At 30.5% G+C, this 17,756-nt stretch overlaps 1 protein-coding gene across 1 annotated transcript in view; it reads left to right on the top strand.

Moving 5' to 3' along the window:
• LOC113378632 (E3 ubiquitin-protein ligase highwire-like) overlaps nucleotides 1-15,772 on the top strand; it is a 374,874-nt gene extending 359,102 nt beyond the window's left edge. The window contains 6 exon segments of the mRNA XM_026619187.1: nucleotides 5,415-5,721; nucleotides 7,852-8,025; nucleotides 8,139-8,345; nucleotides 10,503-10,724; nucleotides 13,349-13,431; nucleotides 15,631-15,772. Of these exon segments, the coding sequence (XP_026474972.1) occupies nucleotides 5,415-5,721; nucleotides 7,852-8,025; nucleotides 8,139-8,345; nucleotides 10,503-10,724; nucleotides 13,349-13,431; nucleotides 15,631-15,772 (1,135 nt within the window).
• Nucleotides 15,773-17,756: the final 1,984 nt, after the last annotated feature.

The following is a 17,756-nucleotide window of genomic DNA, read 5'->3' as shown; positions in this document are numbered from 1 at the left end:
TTAATTAACACGTATCCATTACTTAATTCGTCCGCGAGGCACAAAGTGCAACCGAAACTGGTTCGAATATTCGAACTTTCATTCCTCCTGATGTTTGCGTTCGGCTTCGGTCGAATTCGTTCGAGTTCGGCTCTCGTTACGAAGCGGGTTAAAAAACACGTGCTCTTTTGGATGCAACTTGGAAGGGACATGAGGGACACACGTAAATAGATAGATGCACACAAATGCATAGAAAGAAATATTAAGTAGAATTTTATGTTTTGAGTGCGTAGGGATCAGAGATATGGATTCTCTGGAAACAATTTTACTGGTCAGTAAATCTTGTGTCGATATGCCGAATGTAAATGTATCGGGTATGGGTCTACACGGATCAGAGACCTGGATTCTAAGAGAAGGATATTTAATCCATAACTAGTGGTGTATGGCAACGTACCTTAAGGCCAAATTGCTGGAACTTTCTGTTTTCGTACCGAAAATTATTTATACTGTAAAGAAATTAGATTTTTGGGAATTTTTTTAAAAAATTGTCATTTTTGAAAAACCTGTTTTTTATTGTTAATTTTTACCTTCCCGAATGAGAAGTTTGTTTTCATCAAAAAATTCGAATCGCTAATTTTATGTTTCTCGGCGTTTCAAGCCATTCTGAATCGAATGAGACCAACATTTGGAAAAAGTATGTGTCTCTCTGTGTATGTGTGTGTGTGTGTAAACAGATTTTTTGCCGTAAATCGAAGTTTTCTCGAAAACGGCTGGGCCGATTTAAAAAAATTTAAAAGCCATTCGATGTATCTCGACGAGGACTATCGTTTGTCAGATCGTTTGACGATCGGCCGAGACGTTTCTTTATAAATAGCAAAAAGTAAAAAAAAATCGTTCACGTTTTAACCACATTTGAACCGATTATGAAAATTCAAAAACCGTTCGAAAGATATTGATTGGGAATTGTGGTTTTTGGTAGAGATCGGCCGGGCCGTTTTCTTGTAATAAAGTGTTAAAAAAAAATTTTCCGAAGATTTTTATAATTATTTTTTTGACGGTGGATACTATAGTCTTCTAGATCATACTAAAATATTACGGCCCTACGACAATTGGTTTAACTTTGAAAATTCGTCAAAGTTTGAAAGAAAAAGTTGGTGTCGTTTTTTTGGCATTTGTCAAAATTAGATCTTTCATCGACGTTTTCTCAAAAACACCTGAACCGATTTCAGAAATTTAAAAGCCATTTGATGTATTTCGATGAGGACTATCGTTTCTCAGTTTTGTGCGACTATCTGCCAAGCCGTTTCTATGTAATTTGAAAAAAAGTGTCAAACTTTTAGTCCACATTTAAGCTCATTTTACCGAATCGATTTTAAAAAAATCAAAACTGTTCGAAAGATATTAGTTGGCGATGATACTACTTGTCAGAAGAGTCCTTTTTACCTTCTAATTTCCAATTAAAATTGCTGGTCAGTAGTCCGTTTTTTATGATCTATATCGAAATTAAATTCATTTTCTAGATCGACATTTAATTTGCTCGTCGGTAGAGTCTCTTTCTTATCTTATAGGTCAAATTTAGAGTTTGCTCGTCAATAGAGTCCCTTTTTTTGATTTTCTAGATCGATATTTATTTTTGTAGTCATTAGAGTCTCTTTTTTATAATCACGACGAACATATCGAGTCTCAACTTTCTGAAAAAATTTGAATGTTGTAGCATTGTAGCACGTTTTATAATTAAGAGAAATAAATTTTAAGAGAAAGAACTCTACTGATGAGCAACTTGCTAAAATAACTGACATAAAACTACATTTAGATATCATGCAGAAGTGATATACGTTTCCGCTTAAATCCACTTATCATCATACAGGTTGTAATATGTCAATGGACATTACATAATTGAAATAATTTTTTTTCCAAAAGCAATTGTTTTGTCAAAACAAACAGAAGTTTTTTGAATCATTCAAACCGGTTAGGGGTGCTCCCGAAAACTTCGACGAAAATTGTATCCAATGTAATATTCATACATAGTATGTGTATATGTGTATTACACATACACATCCATTTTTTCTGAGGTATGCCAAAATGTTCAGAAACCTCTGAAACGTGATGATATGGAAAAAATTTCATATTTGGACGGTTACATAACAATTTTAGATATACTTGAGTATGTACTTTATTAATCGAATAAAAATGAAATTTTATACGAAAAACGCATGTAAATAAATTATTTATTCAATCGCCTTTTTCTTACAATTCTGACGAATCGTTCTAAGAACACGATCTAATTTAATTCGAAGTCTTAAATAAATATTTACACCAAAGACGTCTGAATGGCTGGAAAGACATATTATACTAATGAGATAAGTTAACATGTAATAAATAAACCGTGGACACTAATATTAATCTTAAAATAGATAACGATGAGCAAATACACAATATATAGACAATAGTTCTATTAATCACAAGATTTTATTGTTTATATTATAATATAAGTTTGATGAATGATGAACTATAAACTTTGTACTGTTTAAATAAATAAAAAAATACAATGAACTAGTTGTGTATGGTCTGATATGTAGGACCAGAAGTTCTTGTTAAAATTAATGTAATAGAGATAATACTTAAATTATTAATGTTGGAGATAATATCAAAGTGATATAAGTAAACAATGTCATTACAATAATTAAACTAGTGGTGTATTATGGCATCGTGCCTTAAGGCAAATTACTGGAACTTCTTGTACCGTAATTAAACATTCGAGGAATGAAAATAATCAATAATTGTCTTAAATAATTTCAAATAGATTATTTATTATAAATACATACTGTGAATTTATATTTAACTTCCCGTAGGGTAAGTTATAGTAATCGCAAAAAAATCGAAAATGAAATTTTTTATATATCTTTACGTTTCAGAGGTTTCTGAACATTTTGGCATACCTTAGAAAAAATGGATGTATGTGTGTGTGTGTGTGTGTGTGTGTATGTATGTGTGTGTATGTATGTGCGGATACAAATTTTCGTCGACGATTTTGGGAACACGGATCAACCGATTTGAATAATTCAAAAAACATTCGATTTGTACTGATAAGGAGACGTGCTGATTAGTTTTTGGCGAAGTTAGGTCTAGCCGTTCCAAAGATACGGGGCAAAAAGTGCCGAAAACGGTAACTCAGTTTTTAAGAGAACGGAACGTCCGATTTGAATAATTCAAAAAACATTTTACTTGTATTGGCAAGATGAAGAGTTGATCAAATTTTCATGAAGGCAGGTCTAGCGGTTTCGGAGATCTAATGAAAAAAGTAAAAAAAAATGCCATTCGGCGGTTAAAAATGATGATTAGACATATGCACATCAAATTATCAGATATTTTATAGAGATTTTAACAATAAGTATAAATTTGGTTTACATTCCTATGGGTTCCGTACCAATGTTTATGCGTTAGACGGCGGCGCGGCACTTGCGCTGTGACAATTCGTCTCTATGCAGTTCAAGCAGTACGATTGCTTTGAAAAAAAGTTCAGAATTTCCAAAATATGTCAAAATGAAGAAAACATTTTTCTTTTCAAAAAAATAGTATGTTTTCAAAGGAAAAAAATTTTCTTTCAAAAAAAAATATTTTTTTTCAAATAAAAATTTTTTTTTCAAAAAAAAGTAATTTTTTGTCATATTCCTAGTTTCTCAAAAATCTAATTATTTCGAATTAAATTTTTTTCAAAATGTTAATCGTTTTTAATAAAATAATAATTTTTGGTACGGGAAGTTCCAGCAATTTGCCTTAGGCACGATGCCCTAATTGCCTTAAGACAGAATTCCACTTACAGCTAGTTCATTATTATATTGGACGACGAGCGTATTCTACAAAAAACTTGTGTATATGTTTACAAGAAATTTGTTCAATTTTTTTTATTCGAATTTTTTCAAAATTTTGAAAATTTTTTAAAATTCCGAGATTCTTAGAAATTTTAGAAAAAATCGATTTTTTAATTTTTTTGAGAATTTCGAAATATTCTCAAATTTTTGTAACAAATCGATATTTTAAAATTTTGATATTTTTTTAAATTTGTCAAAATTTCGATTTATTTTTTTGAAAATGATGAAAAATTTCGAAAATTCGAGTTTTTTGAAACTTTTATTTTATTTTGGAAATTTTGTATTTTTTTTTAAATTTAAAAATTTACGAAATTTTTTATAAAAGCATTTTTCAATTTTTTGAGAATGTGTAAATTTTTGAATAACTCGTTTTTTTGAAAATTTTGAAATATTTTCAAATTTTTGGATTTGTTAAAATTTTGATATTTTTGAAAATCTTCAAAATTTCGATTTATTTTTTGAAAATAATAAAAAAATTTGAAAATTTGAATTTTTTGAAACTTTTTATTTTGAATTTTTTTTTATTTATTATTATTATTTTTCCGAGTATTTTCAAAATTACGATTTTTTTGTAAAAACATTTTTTTACACCGTCTACACAAGCAAAAGGTTTTTTGAATTATTGTAATCGGATGATCCGTTCTCTCAAAAATTGCACAACCATTTTCACACCCTTTGCGCTCCATACCTCCGAAACGGCGAAATTACCTTTTGCAAAAATGCCTAGTGATCGAGTACGAACCGAATGATTTTTCAATCATACAAATCAAATTATTCCATACTGTAGAAAATGTCGAGGACATTTGTTTGAACTATATAAATAAACTTCAAAATAAAAATCTTGGTACGGAACCCAAAACAAAATTTACACAAAATGTGTACATATTATTAAAATCTCTATAAAATATCTGATAATTTAATGTGCATGTGTCTAATAATCATTTTTGACCGCCAAATGGCATTTTTCTAACTTTTTTTTATTGAGAATCCTTTAAATCGGTTGATCCGTGTTCCCGAAATCGTCGACGAAATCTTGTATCCGTACACACATACATACATCCATTTTTTCTAAGGTTTGCTAAAATGTTCAGAAACCTGTGAAACGTAAAGATATATGAAAAATTTCATTTTAGATTTTTTTGCGATTACTATAACTTACCCTAAGGAAAGTTGAAGAAATAGAATGAACTAGCCGTGCTTGGTCTGATGTAGGACAAAAAGATCTTGCAAAAATTAATGTAGTAAAGATAATACGTAAATTAGTAACGTTGGAGATAATAATAAAGTGATGTGATTTTCTGTCGCCATTTCGTTACAATTAAAAACTAGATGAAAGTGACATATGGAAATGAATAAATATATAAAAAGATATCTCTATAAAAATATTATTCATATTAAATTTTGTTATTATAACACTTTACAAATGTCATGTCACGACCATTTGTTTTCTCTCCCAATTCTTTTCTAGCTCACTTGATTCCCACAGGCAAATAGGAATACTTTTAATTTATAGCATACCAAAATGATAATAAGATTCTAACAATTTTTACTATTGCTTTTTAGTACAAGATCCAACGGCCGCCAATTCCTCCGCGACTTCGTCACCGGCCCGACTCCGTCTCCTCTCATCTCCGACGACGCCGAAGATGCGCCTTCTGCAGGTTCGGATCAGGCCGACGTCAGACTCAACGCCTGCACCTCGAGCGGAGCAAGATTGGCAGCCTGGCTGCAGCCGGAGCCCAGGATCTGTCCGGCCCTGTGCTACGTACAAGAACCGAATCGGGAGGAACTGAAACAGGGGTGGACTAGCCTGATCACGGTTGTCACGAGGGACCAGTACGGGGATTTGGCTTATGCACCGGATTTAAAGGTAAGGGAAAATATTAATAGTCATAGTGTTAGTTATCGTACTTCTACGAAAGGTTTCAAGGATTTTTATCAAATTTTAATATCATATATTAGTATATTAGTTGAAGAGATATTAATTATTGGTTCTCTTCTTGATATGTAAAAACAAACACTTTTTAAGATTTATAGATTTTATTTTAAATTGTATCTTACATTATTAGGTGTTGATATTTTTAATCTGTGCTTGTTGGCGGTTCAAACATAACTGACTCCCGTTCCATAATAATCAGTTTTTACCTGTTTCGACCCTTATTGTCGGATAAGGTTCGGATAGTTAAATGATACTTTAAAAAACAACTTATTTTTATTAAGGGTTGTTCAACTCTAACACATTTTTTCACTTTTGAGGTAAATTTTTTTTATTGTAATTTTTTTAATGCGGAATTTTAAAATACATATAACACTTTTTACTTCAAAATTGTATTTATTTTTATCAAGGGTTGTGTGCCCCTAACATTTTTTTTCTAATTTTGAGACCAATTTTCTTGATATTAGTTTTATATAATTTGAAATTGTTAAATACATAAAATAAAACTCTTTTTACTTTGAAAAACTATTTATTTTTATCAAGGGTTGTCCACATTTATTTTTGTAAATTTTGGAATTAATTTTCTTTCAATTTTAATTTGACCTTTTTTGACAAAATTTTAGTTAAGACTTTTTTGGGTTTATTAATATGCTTAAATGATATTTTTATTAAGAGTTGTCCAACCCTAGCACGTTTTATTACTTATAAGGTCAATTTTTTATTGTAATTTTTTTAATTTTTTTGACTTCAAAATACTATTTATTTTTAATAAGGATTGCCTACCCTCAACATTTGACTCTTTATTTTAATTCTGAGATTTTTTTTTACTTTGAAGAACTATTTATTTTTATCAAGGATTGTCCACCCTTTTTTTAATAATTTTGTAATCTATTTTCTTTCAATTTTGAATTGTCCTATTTACTGACATAATTTTAGTTAATATTTTTTTAATCATATGAAAATGGTTGAATATTACTTCAAAAAACAATTTATTTTTATTAAGGGTTGTCCAATCCTAATACATTTTTTCACTCGTAAGGTCTTTTTTTATTGTAATTCTTTTAATTTTTTTTTACTTCAAAATACTATTTATTTTTATCAAGGATCGTCTATCTCTAATTTTTTCTTTAAATTTGTGAATGAATTTTCTTCTAAGTTTAATGTTCATAATGCAGAATTACAAAATGCACACAACTCTAAATTTTCACCCTCCTTCCGCAAATCGTAGCCATTCAAGTAATCAAATAATTCATCAATATGCTTTCAATCAATTAGTGTTTTTTACTGAATTTTAATTCATATTTTCTAGACATTATGATAAAGCATAAATTTAATTTAGAAAAAAACAATTTAATTTAACAAGAGTTGACCACCCTTTACATTTTCTCATTGCACAAACATTTTCCGATGCACACAAACAGTATATAATTGATAAATAGTTTGCTTAAAAAGCAATTTTTGCAAAAAATAGAGATTGAATATTAAAATCTGAAGATACAACAGTTTTTGATAGGAAACTATAGGTACCATATAAATCTATGGCAAAGCTATATAATGTTCCACTATCTCAATTTTTTTAATCTCAGTCAAATCGCTGGACATGCCACATAACAATATAATTTAAAAATAAATACTCGGATTTTGCTTCGTAATTCAAAAATTACTAAATTGATAAAAAGCATGGTAATAATATACCAAAATCTTTAAATGCGCCAATTCAATGTAAGTGGAACCAGTTTCAGATTAGGTTGGCTCTTGCAAAGACTATTGGAGGAACATTTGTATGTGGCATGATTTGCAGTGGAAAAACTATTCATATATTTTTTGTTAGGCGCTCCTTTCACTTATGCACCACATTTGCTATCAGTTAGTTATTTTTGTACTAAACATTTTATACTAGAAATATTTTTTATGACTAAAAAACGTTTGCTGGTTTATCTAGTATATATATGCTAGATGACCCAATATATATATATATATATATATATATATATATATATATATATAATATAAAATTAAAATAACAAATGTGTTTATTTAAATGTGTGTATCTCCTATTCCCAGGTTACCTTGAAGGCAATTCCCGTAGATGCTGGACCAAATGTGGACATTTCCACCACCACGGGCGACCCTCAACCTGAAGCCAACTCTTCAAATTTTACTGCCCCATCAGCATTTGTTGATAAAACCACTTTCGGAGGACATCCTCCTCCGCCTGCTGCCAAATACGAGCCAACCGTCAGGGACAAGATGTGTCTTCAAACGCATCACCATTATGAAGGTGAGGAATCAATAAAATAATAAAAAAAATATATTATATATTTTTTTTTTTATTTTTCTGTTCTCTCTAGGCTTTCTCGAATTACTCCTTCGAAGAATTACGCCTGGCGACCGGCCCTGCTTCTTATTCCGGCCGCGCGGCGTCGCAGTGTCCGACGAGCGAGACGGTTCGTGTCACGGCTGTCAAGACTCTGGGCGCGTATGCGGGAACCTGGACGCCAACTGCAGTGGGTGACTACACTCTTCAGGCTACCGTGGATGGATATCCATTGCCTAAAGTAATAAAGGATTGATAGTAAATAATTCATATAATTAACCAGTGCTGGATTACCCCGTTAGGCCCGGGCCTAGGGCGGCACAATTTGGGGGCGGCAAATTTTTCAGAATGTTAAAATTTTAAATTTGATAAAACGTCACGACAATTCATTTTAAGGATAGATCCTAAACTTTTTTTGTAAATTTAGAGATCATTCATCATCATATATGAAATAGAACGTAATGCGTTTTGTAATCAAATTTATTATTCGTTGGTTCCGCATTGATATTTTTCTTGATGTATCATATTTAATCCAATATTTATCAAACTGATAAGCTTTTTTGGAAAAGTATTGAAAATCTGTTCGTTTTTTTTGTAATTTTGTTAAGGTGAATCTATATATAAAACGCTTTAAAAATTGTTCAATGGATTCTTATTTCATTTTTGGTATTAAATCAAACCATGGTGAATTAACATAATATATTAATTGTTGTTTATTAGGTTAATATGTTAAAATTTATTTTTTGTTTGTTTATGCAAATATTTTTTTTTAAATAAGCCTGTAGTATAAAACAGAATCGTAAACAAAAATATCTGAATTTGGTATGCTTCCTCCAATTGGCATTTTTTCAACTTCAGGAAGGCTAAGTTATAATAATCCCAATAAATCGTAAATAAAATTGTTTATGTATCTCTACGCTTCAAGATCTCCTGAACATTTTGACATATCTTAGAAAAAATGGATGTATGCATGTGTTTGTGCGGTTACAGTTTTTTGCCAATTGACATTCGATTTATAATGTCGGAAAGACGTGCTGATTAGTTTTTTGCAAAGACAGTTCCATCCATTTCGGAATAGAGGGCGAAGAGTTAAAAAAATGCCAATTCAATTTTTCAAAAACAGAGCGTTCGATTTGAATTCAAGACAATCATTCAAGTAATTCATTTTACTTGTATGACGAAATAAAGAACTATCGAAAATGTTGCGAGAGCATGGTCAGCGTTTTTGGTGATCCAAAAAAAGTGTCATTTGGTGGTAAAAATTGATCATCGGACATACGGACATCAAATTATCAGATATATAATAAAAATTTAAGAATTATTACAAATTTTGTCTTCATTATTTTGAATCATTCCGTACCAAGATTTTTAACTTTTAAAGTTTACTAGAGAGTTCAAGTGTCCTTTGCAAGGATCAATCGACATGAATGATTCAAAAAATATTCGATTCGCTTTGACCGTAAAACGTACTGTTTATGCCAAAGGCAGGTTTAGCCTTTTTGGAGATGCAGAGCGCAGAAGGTGCAAAAGTGGTCATGAAGGTTTTGAGAGTACAGATCATCCGATTCTAATGACTCAAAAAATATTTTGTTCGTGGTATTTTAATGGTATGAAGAAATAATTAGTTTTCCGAAAAGGCGAGTACACTGGTTTCAAAATTTTGAGAGAATTGAAATACCTAAAATTCAAATAATTGAATTATTTTAAAATTAAAAAAACACGAAGCTTTTGAATGTCTCGGTTCTAGTTATCGAATTTAGTCCAATGACTTTTTAATTTGTGAAATCTGTTCAGGCGTTTTTGAAAATTAAATTTTGATTCATCACATCACAAAAGCGACTTTTAACACAAATTTTGACTATGAAATTTTATCAAACTTTAATGAAGTTTTAAAATTGTCAAATCTTTTGACTTCTTATTGGTATCTTTCAGAAACCCTTTTTCAATTTTTAAAATCGGTTTCTGTCTTCATTGCAAAAACGTAATATTTTTGCTTTTTTATGCTAATTTTAAACAACCGGCTTGGCCGATCGTTTCGCAAACCTAATCGACCCGGCCGGTTTTTACCAAAAACTAATGAATACGATTTCCAATCAAGATTTTCGAATGCAATTCGAATTTTTTACACTTTCTGCATTTTCCAAACGACTTGACCTGTACTTGCCAAAAACTAATCAGAACTTTCTTATCTATGGGAATAAAACATACACATCCATTTTTTAAGGTATGCCAAAATGTTCAGAAATGTCTGTAAATGTCTTTATAATAATATTATGGTTAATTAAAAAAGTAAAAATTTGTCTATTAAAAAGGGCGCCTGATCAGATAGGGCTTAGGGCGTCAGAAAGCTTAATCCGCCACTGTAATTAATCTGAGATTTATAAATAAATTTTTTCAGTCTATCACAGTTCGAGTCCTAGCGCCTCCTGCAGGAACAGCACCGCCTCCGCCGAGACGTCCGGCGGTTCCTCCCACAATTCCACCAGATGCGCCTGCAGAACGTCTGCTGCGTTTCACGTGCAGACCGAGTGCAGGGCTAAGGATCAGGGCACATCCTTCTTTGCAGAGCGAACAATTGGCTATTGTCCAGTGCGATGAGACCATTGCATTTGTAGACGAGGTAAAGAAATGTTAAACATAAACATAATATTATTAGTAAAGTTGACGACACGAAAATTTCCTAATTCGAATTAGGAAAAAAAATTGATTCGAATCACCTGGAATCAAACTTAAATAAAATATTCACACATAAGCATCGATTTCTTAGTAATCGATTATTTAGTATATATGTTAAAAATTTATGATAATTAATGTTGAGTTTGACCAATATACAAGACGAAGTAATGATTTGGCATTGATTGTCAAATCATAGATACTATATATCTATTTTTTTATTTCTCAAGATTCAATTACAATCTGTTTTTATTATATATAAAAAATACATTTAATAATTATGAACGTAATGTAATGACGAAACCAAGTTTACCCTTTTGTGAAATATTAAAAATAATTTAATTTTAATTATAATTTGGTTTTGTATCTTTTGGATCAATTTTAAAGTTTGTTCGTCAATGGAATTTCCTTTTATATACTATAGTTTGTTATTTAAGTTGCTCATCAGTAGAGTCCCTTTTTATTTTCTGATTCAAATTCAATATTTGCCCATCAGTAGAGTCTTTTTCATTGTTAGATGGATATTTCATTTGCGATGAAATTAAATTTTGCTTGTCAGCAGTTTTGTTTTGTTTTCTAGTTTATAATTTGCTTTGCTCATTAGTAGAGTCGTTTTCGTTTTCTAGATCAAAGTTATAGTTAAATGAAGTTTGCTCGTCAGTAGAGTCCCTTTTATGATCTTCTAAATAAAATTTGAAGTCAGCTCGTCAGTAGAGTCCCTTTTTTAATATTCTTGATAAAAGTTAAAGTTTGCTCGACAGTCGAGTCCCTTTTAATCGTAGAATTCGCAATTTAAATTTGCTCATCAGTAGAGTTCCTTTTTTATCTTCTAGACCAAAATTGAAGTTTGCTCGCCAGTAGAATTCCTTTTTTTATTTTCTTTATCAAAATTAAAATTTGGTCGTCAGCAGAATCCTTATCATTTTTTAGATAAGAATTGAAGTTTGCTCATTAGCAGGGTTCTTTTTATTTTCTTAAAATTAGTCAAAATTGAAGTTTGCTCCCTCAGTATAGTCCCTTTTATCTTCTAATTGATAATTAATTTTGCTTGTCAGTAAATTCCTTTTTTTGCTCTTCTATATCAAAATTGAAATTAGCTTGCCAGTAGAGTCTCTTTTTTATCTTATAGTTCATAATTTAAATTGCTCGTCAGTAGAGTCTATTTTTCATTTTCTATATCAGAATTAATATAGCTTTCAATGAAATTTATTTTTCATCTTCTATTTTGCAATTTAATTTGTTCGTCAGTAGAGTCCCTTTTATCATCTAGTAGATCGAAATTAGAATTTTTGCTTGCCAGTAGAATTCATTTCTTATCTTATAGTTTGTCATTGGATTTCTTCGTCAGTAGAGTCTTTTCTATCATCTTCTAGTAGATTTTTTTTATAATCTAGATTAATTTTAAATTTTGCTCGTCAGTAGAGTTTCTTTTTATATAATCTAGATCAAAACTACAATTTGCTTGTCAGTAGAGTCCTTTCTTTATATTCTAGATCAAAATTAAAATTAATTCGTCACTACAGTACCTTTTTTATCTTATAGTTCGTCATTGAATTTGCTCATCAGTAGAGTCTATTTTATCATCTTCTATATCGAAATTAAAAATTTTGCCTGTTAGTAGAGTTCTTTTCTTATCTTATTTATATATCTTATTTCTTATCTTATATATAGCTTGTCAGTATATTTGCCAGTATTTGAATTTGTCAGTAGAGTCCCATCCATTATCTTCTAAATCAAAATTAAAAGTTAGCATGTAAGTAAGGTCTCTCTTTCATAATCTAGATTAATTTTAAAGTCAGTAGAGTCCCTTTTTTAACTTCTAGATCAAATTTAAAGTTTGCTCATCAGTAGAGTCTATTTTTACCTTACACTTTGCAATTTAATTTGCTCGTTAGTAGAGTCCATTTTCATTTTATACTTTGCAATTTAATTTACTCGTCAGTAGAGTTCTTTGCATTTTCTACATCGATATTTATTAGTAGCCACTAATATTTATATATAAGATTTTTTATGGATAATTGTAACTATTGCAAGTCGGATGAAGTTGTATGATTCGGTTGAGTCCTCGGATGAAATCCTCGCGTGATTTAATTTTTTTTAGTATCATATTTTATATTTATAAAATTGGATTTTTCATATTTATTAAACTTTATGTTCATACATATTGTATATCATAGTAAATATTTCAACAAAGAAGGGTATGTGACGTCACATGTCTGAACGAACATTGCCGACGACAATCGCGGACTCACAGATTGATTAAATGTCAGATGATGGCTGATAATTTTGTAAGAAATGATATTGATAATATTTTTCCTGTGATATAAATGTACATAAAATCGAATCCACCTATAAAAATCGGTTTATATATTGCAAGGCTCGCTAGGCACGTAACATACGACATGTGACATTTGATCAATCAGTAGAGTCCGCGATTATCGTCGGCAATGTTCGCTCAGATATGTTACGTCACACTTGAGTAATATACAACGGAAAACATATGGATAACTCACTTTACTAGTAATTATTATTAGTATATCAATGTATCAATTTATCAATTTTTTTCTTCAGATTCACAACGATGATGGTGTATGGGTCCGCCTGAGTCCAGACACAATGCTTGCTTATTGTGCTCCAGATGTCCAGGAAGCCTGGTGCCTACAATTCAACAGACATTATTCCAGGGTGCTTTTTGACACCTGTATCTGTCCATCACGCACATCAATCGACAGGATTAGGAGATCGATTGATGATCGATGCAAATTCACCCGAGTTGCCTGGAGCGTCGACGAGTGCACCCAAAGGGTAAGGGATAGATTGCTTAATGATAAATAGGGAATGCTATACCGGTATACCGATTACCGGTAAACCGCCCGATTTTTCGGCGGTATTTTTACCGATATTTACCCCAAAAAACCGGTATTTTCGGTATTTTACATAAGCTTATTTGATACATAATACACTAAAGTTTAAAATTTCTCGGAACAAATTTATCTTTAAACTAGATGACCCGACAGACGTTGTCCTGTACCTATGCCCTCAATTTTTTAATATAATATACTAATATTTACCATTTACCCAAAAATAATAATTATTGTTTTTTAAATTACTCTTCACGCCAAAACGCATATACATTTATATAAAATGATAAGCCAATTCTCACACTATATTGGAAATTGAAGTCTCTTAAACGGTATAACATAACCATAACCATAACATAACACTGTTACTTCATATTGGATTAAATTAATTTAATTTGATATTATTTAAGATATCCAAAATGTATCTTAAACTTCTCCTAATTATTATCGTAAGGCCGAATTGTATGTATTCATCTTTACTTTCCCAAAATTATTTTAATTCTGTTCATATCAGCTGTTTTTGGCAATAATATTACACACATTTCAATTTTCTTATTCATAATCATAAATTTATTATACATATTCTAATATTGTCTAGGTTTCATAAGTAAATTGGAATTTTTTGGCAGATGATAGTTTTCATTTGTTTCAATGCAAACAATGACATGTCGCTTTTTGCAATTTTTTCATTTATTTCTACAATATTGCACATAAATCCCAGTAATTTATAATCAATACCTTCTAGAAAATTTCCTTAACAAACTTCAGAAAAACTTATCAAAATCCGAATCATCGTTTAGGAGGAGTTTACAGTGAGTGCTTGTAATTTAATATGAATTTTATATAATAGCAATGAAACCCAAATTGATTGTACGTTTTAGTTAGAAAACGTTTGCACGTAAAAAAGAAAAGGGCTGTTTTTAGGGTTTTCCTGGCGATTATTCGATTTTTTCTCGCCGTAAGAATCATCCTTGGACATCAACGAACATTTTAAAAAAAGAATTGGCCAAATTGGTCCAGGCGTTGTTGAGTTATGCGCTTACCAAGACATTTTTGCGATCCATTTTTTATATATAGATTTCATAATCTCATTAACACCTATATCTTCAAGTGATTCTATAGGATAAACAAATGTCAAATATTATCTCAACTCGTCATTAAATTGAATATTTATTGCTTTACTAAAGGCTTCATATCGTGTTACAATAAATAGAATTGGACTGCTAGATAATGATGTTTGTTTACATCTTATATAAAATGTAACGGTTTTTCAAGTGATATTTGCACCAAAATATTTTATCATACAGATTACCCCTGCGTAATCTTTGTTTTTTTCTATCTTTAAACATAATTATGATAATTACTAAATATGTTTGCTTCTTATTACAATTGTAAAATATTATTTTTCGAAAACGTTTCGAAGTTTGAAAATACTATAGATGCATCACATTGTTTTAAATAACAATACTCAACAATGATATTATCTTGTTATTTATCTCGACAAAATATCCGATCTTAAATTAGTGTAGAAAAATTTTTTTTTTTTAATATTGGAGATTACGCTAATTTAACACATACAGTTTATTATAATAATGTAATATGATCTTTTATGAGTTTTTGGTCTTTCTTACTCATAAGTTTGTTTTTGGTGAAAAGTACTCAATATACTCGATAGTGATAATGAATTAATTAAATTGGATATAATTTTGTTAAATTACTCATATTATTTGAAAAAATAAATTTATTGTTTTATTTTATTGTTTTTATTGTTTAGTTGAATATAGTTGTATACACATTTATTTATATTTGTACTAGTGACTTTCAATTTTGTTCACGTTTGTTTAAGATAATAAAAATACCGGTAATTTACCGTATTCCGGTTTTAAAATGACAAATTACCGAATTACCGGTATTGAAATTTTTCATCGGTATTTCATTCCCTAATGATAAATCAATAATTGCAGAAATTATGTAAATTTCTTGTTGTTTCAGGGGTCGTAAACAATCTCATCGCTACATCATTAGCCAGAGAGGTGTTTTTGCTCCACAAAGGGCGATGCGAGGTCCTTCTCTGAAATTGCCATCAGATGTTTTGTTCATGAAGGCGAAGAAATTTTCATCAGAGAATATGTAAGTATTTGAATTAAAATTAAGACTTGTTGGTATTGGTATTTTACCTTGAATGTGTTATAATTGACTTAATCAACGAATTGAGATTTAGATATTTAGATGAATTTTTTCAAGTACACGATTATTTATAATTATATCATATATGTAGTCCTTGATATTATTTATTATGATATAGGTATATATTAATGTTACTATAAATGTATTAATAATAGATAATTTAGAATTTTTTTTGAATTATTTTTGAAATCTTAAATTTCTTGGATTTTAAAAAAAAGTTTTTTCTAAATTTTTTTGAGAATTTGGAAATTTTTGAAATATTCGATTTTTTTGAAAAATTCGAATATGAAATTTTTGTAAGAAATCCATTGTTTATTAATTTGGTCATTTTTGAGTTTTTTTAAATTTAGTTTTTTTTTGAAAATGAAAATTTTGAAAACTTAGTTTTTTGAAACTTCGAATTTTTTTTAAAATTTGTAAAACTACGAAATTTTCTGTAAAAGCATTTTTGCACACCGTCTACTCAAGCAAAAATATTTTTTGAATTAATCTAAAAACGCTTTGCGACCAAATTTATTAAATTATTCAAATCGGTTGATTCGTTCCGGTCCCGAAATCGTCGACAAAAATTTGTATCCGCACACACACCCAAAATACAAACACATACATCAATTTTGTATGTGTACGCTAAAAGGTACAAAATCACATCACGGTACCAAATTTCATTGTCGATTTTTTTTGCGATTACTACGGAAGTTAATATCTTTCGAGAGTTTTGAATCATTTTAAATCGATTCGGAATTTTGGCTAAAACTTGGACTATTTTTTTCATAATTCTTTTAATCACTAGAAATGGCTAACTGATCGTCCCATAAAACTGAGAAACACTAGTCCTCATCGAGATACTTCGAATGGTTTTTGGAAATTTTTGAAATCGGTCCAGTCATTTTTGAATAATCGTCGAAAAAAGGCTAAAAATCTGTTCACACATGCACTCCAATACACATACACTCCCATACACACACACATACTTTTTCCTAATTTGATCTCATTCGATTCAGAATAACTTCAAACACCGTGAAACATAAAATTAGCGAATCAGATTTTTTTATGACAACATAAACTTCTCCTTCGGGAAGTTAATAATCGTACCATATATAGTATATAAAAGCCTTTTTTTAATGACACGAATACAAAAAGCTGAAAATAAATGACAATTATATTAAAAATCTCCAGTTATATACGCTAAATTTCATGCGAATGCAGACATGCAGCCAGTAATAATAACTGTGTTTTTGATGCATTAGGCAATGTCCAAATATGCGAGTCAAATTTTAAATTTCTTCGACGTTTTCCTCAAAACGCACAGGCCAATTTCTGAAATTTAAAAGTCATCCGAGAATTATTCGCTTAATTGTAGTTTCTTATATTTGTACCTAACATTAACATTTTATTTAGGTTATTAACGAGGAAGGTGCATGGGGCCGCATAGGAACAGCAGTAGGCAGACACATACCCGACACACGAAGCCTACTGGCTCATAACATCATCACCAGGACCTGGCGGTAAATTCGTGCTTGACGAACGCGCAGGACTCGTCCACCAAGACCGACACCTCCGGAAGCACCACCAGGAGCACCTGCTGAAAACAGGCGTTCGATTTGCTTCGTACGGACCCGCCAGCACTTCAGATTCCAGTCGACGAAGTAAGAAAATAGAAAATAATTGTTGGGAACAATTGTGCAATTGTTTGTGTTCAGTCATCTCAAGAACCGCGACATCAAACGGATCATCTTGCGGAGATTCAGGAGGTCAATCCGTTTGTTTCGGAGATCACCAGCAGCAAATGGGTAAAGACAGCATTTCGGTTAAGAAGATAAAACCGGCAACCAAGCAGGAATACTGCAAGCATGGTGGCTGCAGCATCTGCAACTAAAGTGACTTAATAAAATTGCTGAAAACTTTGAAAAGTCGAGTTCACCACCCAAGGG

The sequence above is a fragment of the Ctenocephalides felis genome, unplaced genomic scaffold (genome assembly GCF_003426905.1).
Source record: "Ctenocephalides felis isolate EL2017-DRISC unplaced genomic scaffold, ASM342690v1 CF-g0.4_SCAFFOLD_01886, whole genome shotgun sequence".
Lineage (NCBI taxonomy): Eukaryota > Metazoa > Arthropoda > Insecta > Siphonaptera > Pulicidae > Ctenocephalides > Ctenocephalides felis.
The sequence above is the reverse complement of the archived record's forward strand: the minus strand, read 5'-3'. Positions and strand labels throughout refer to the sequence as shown.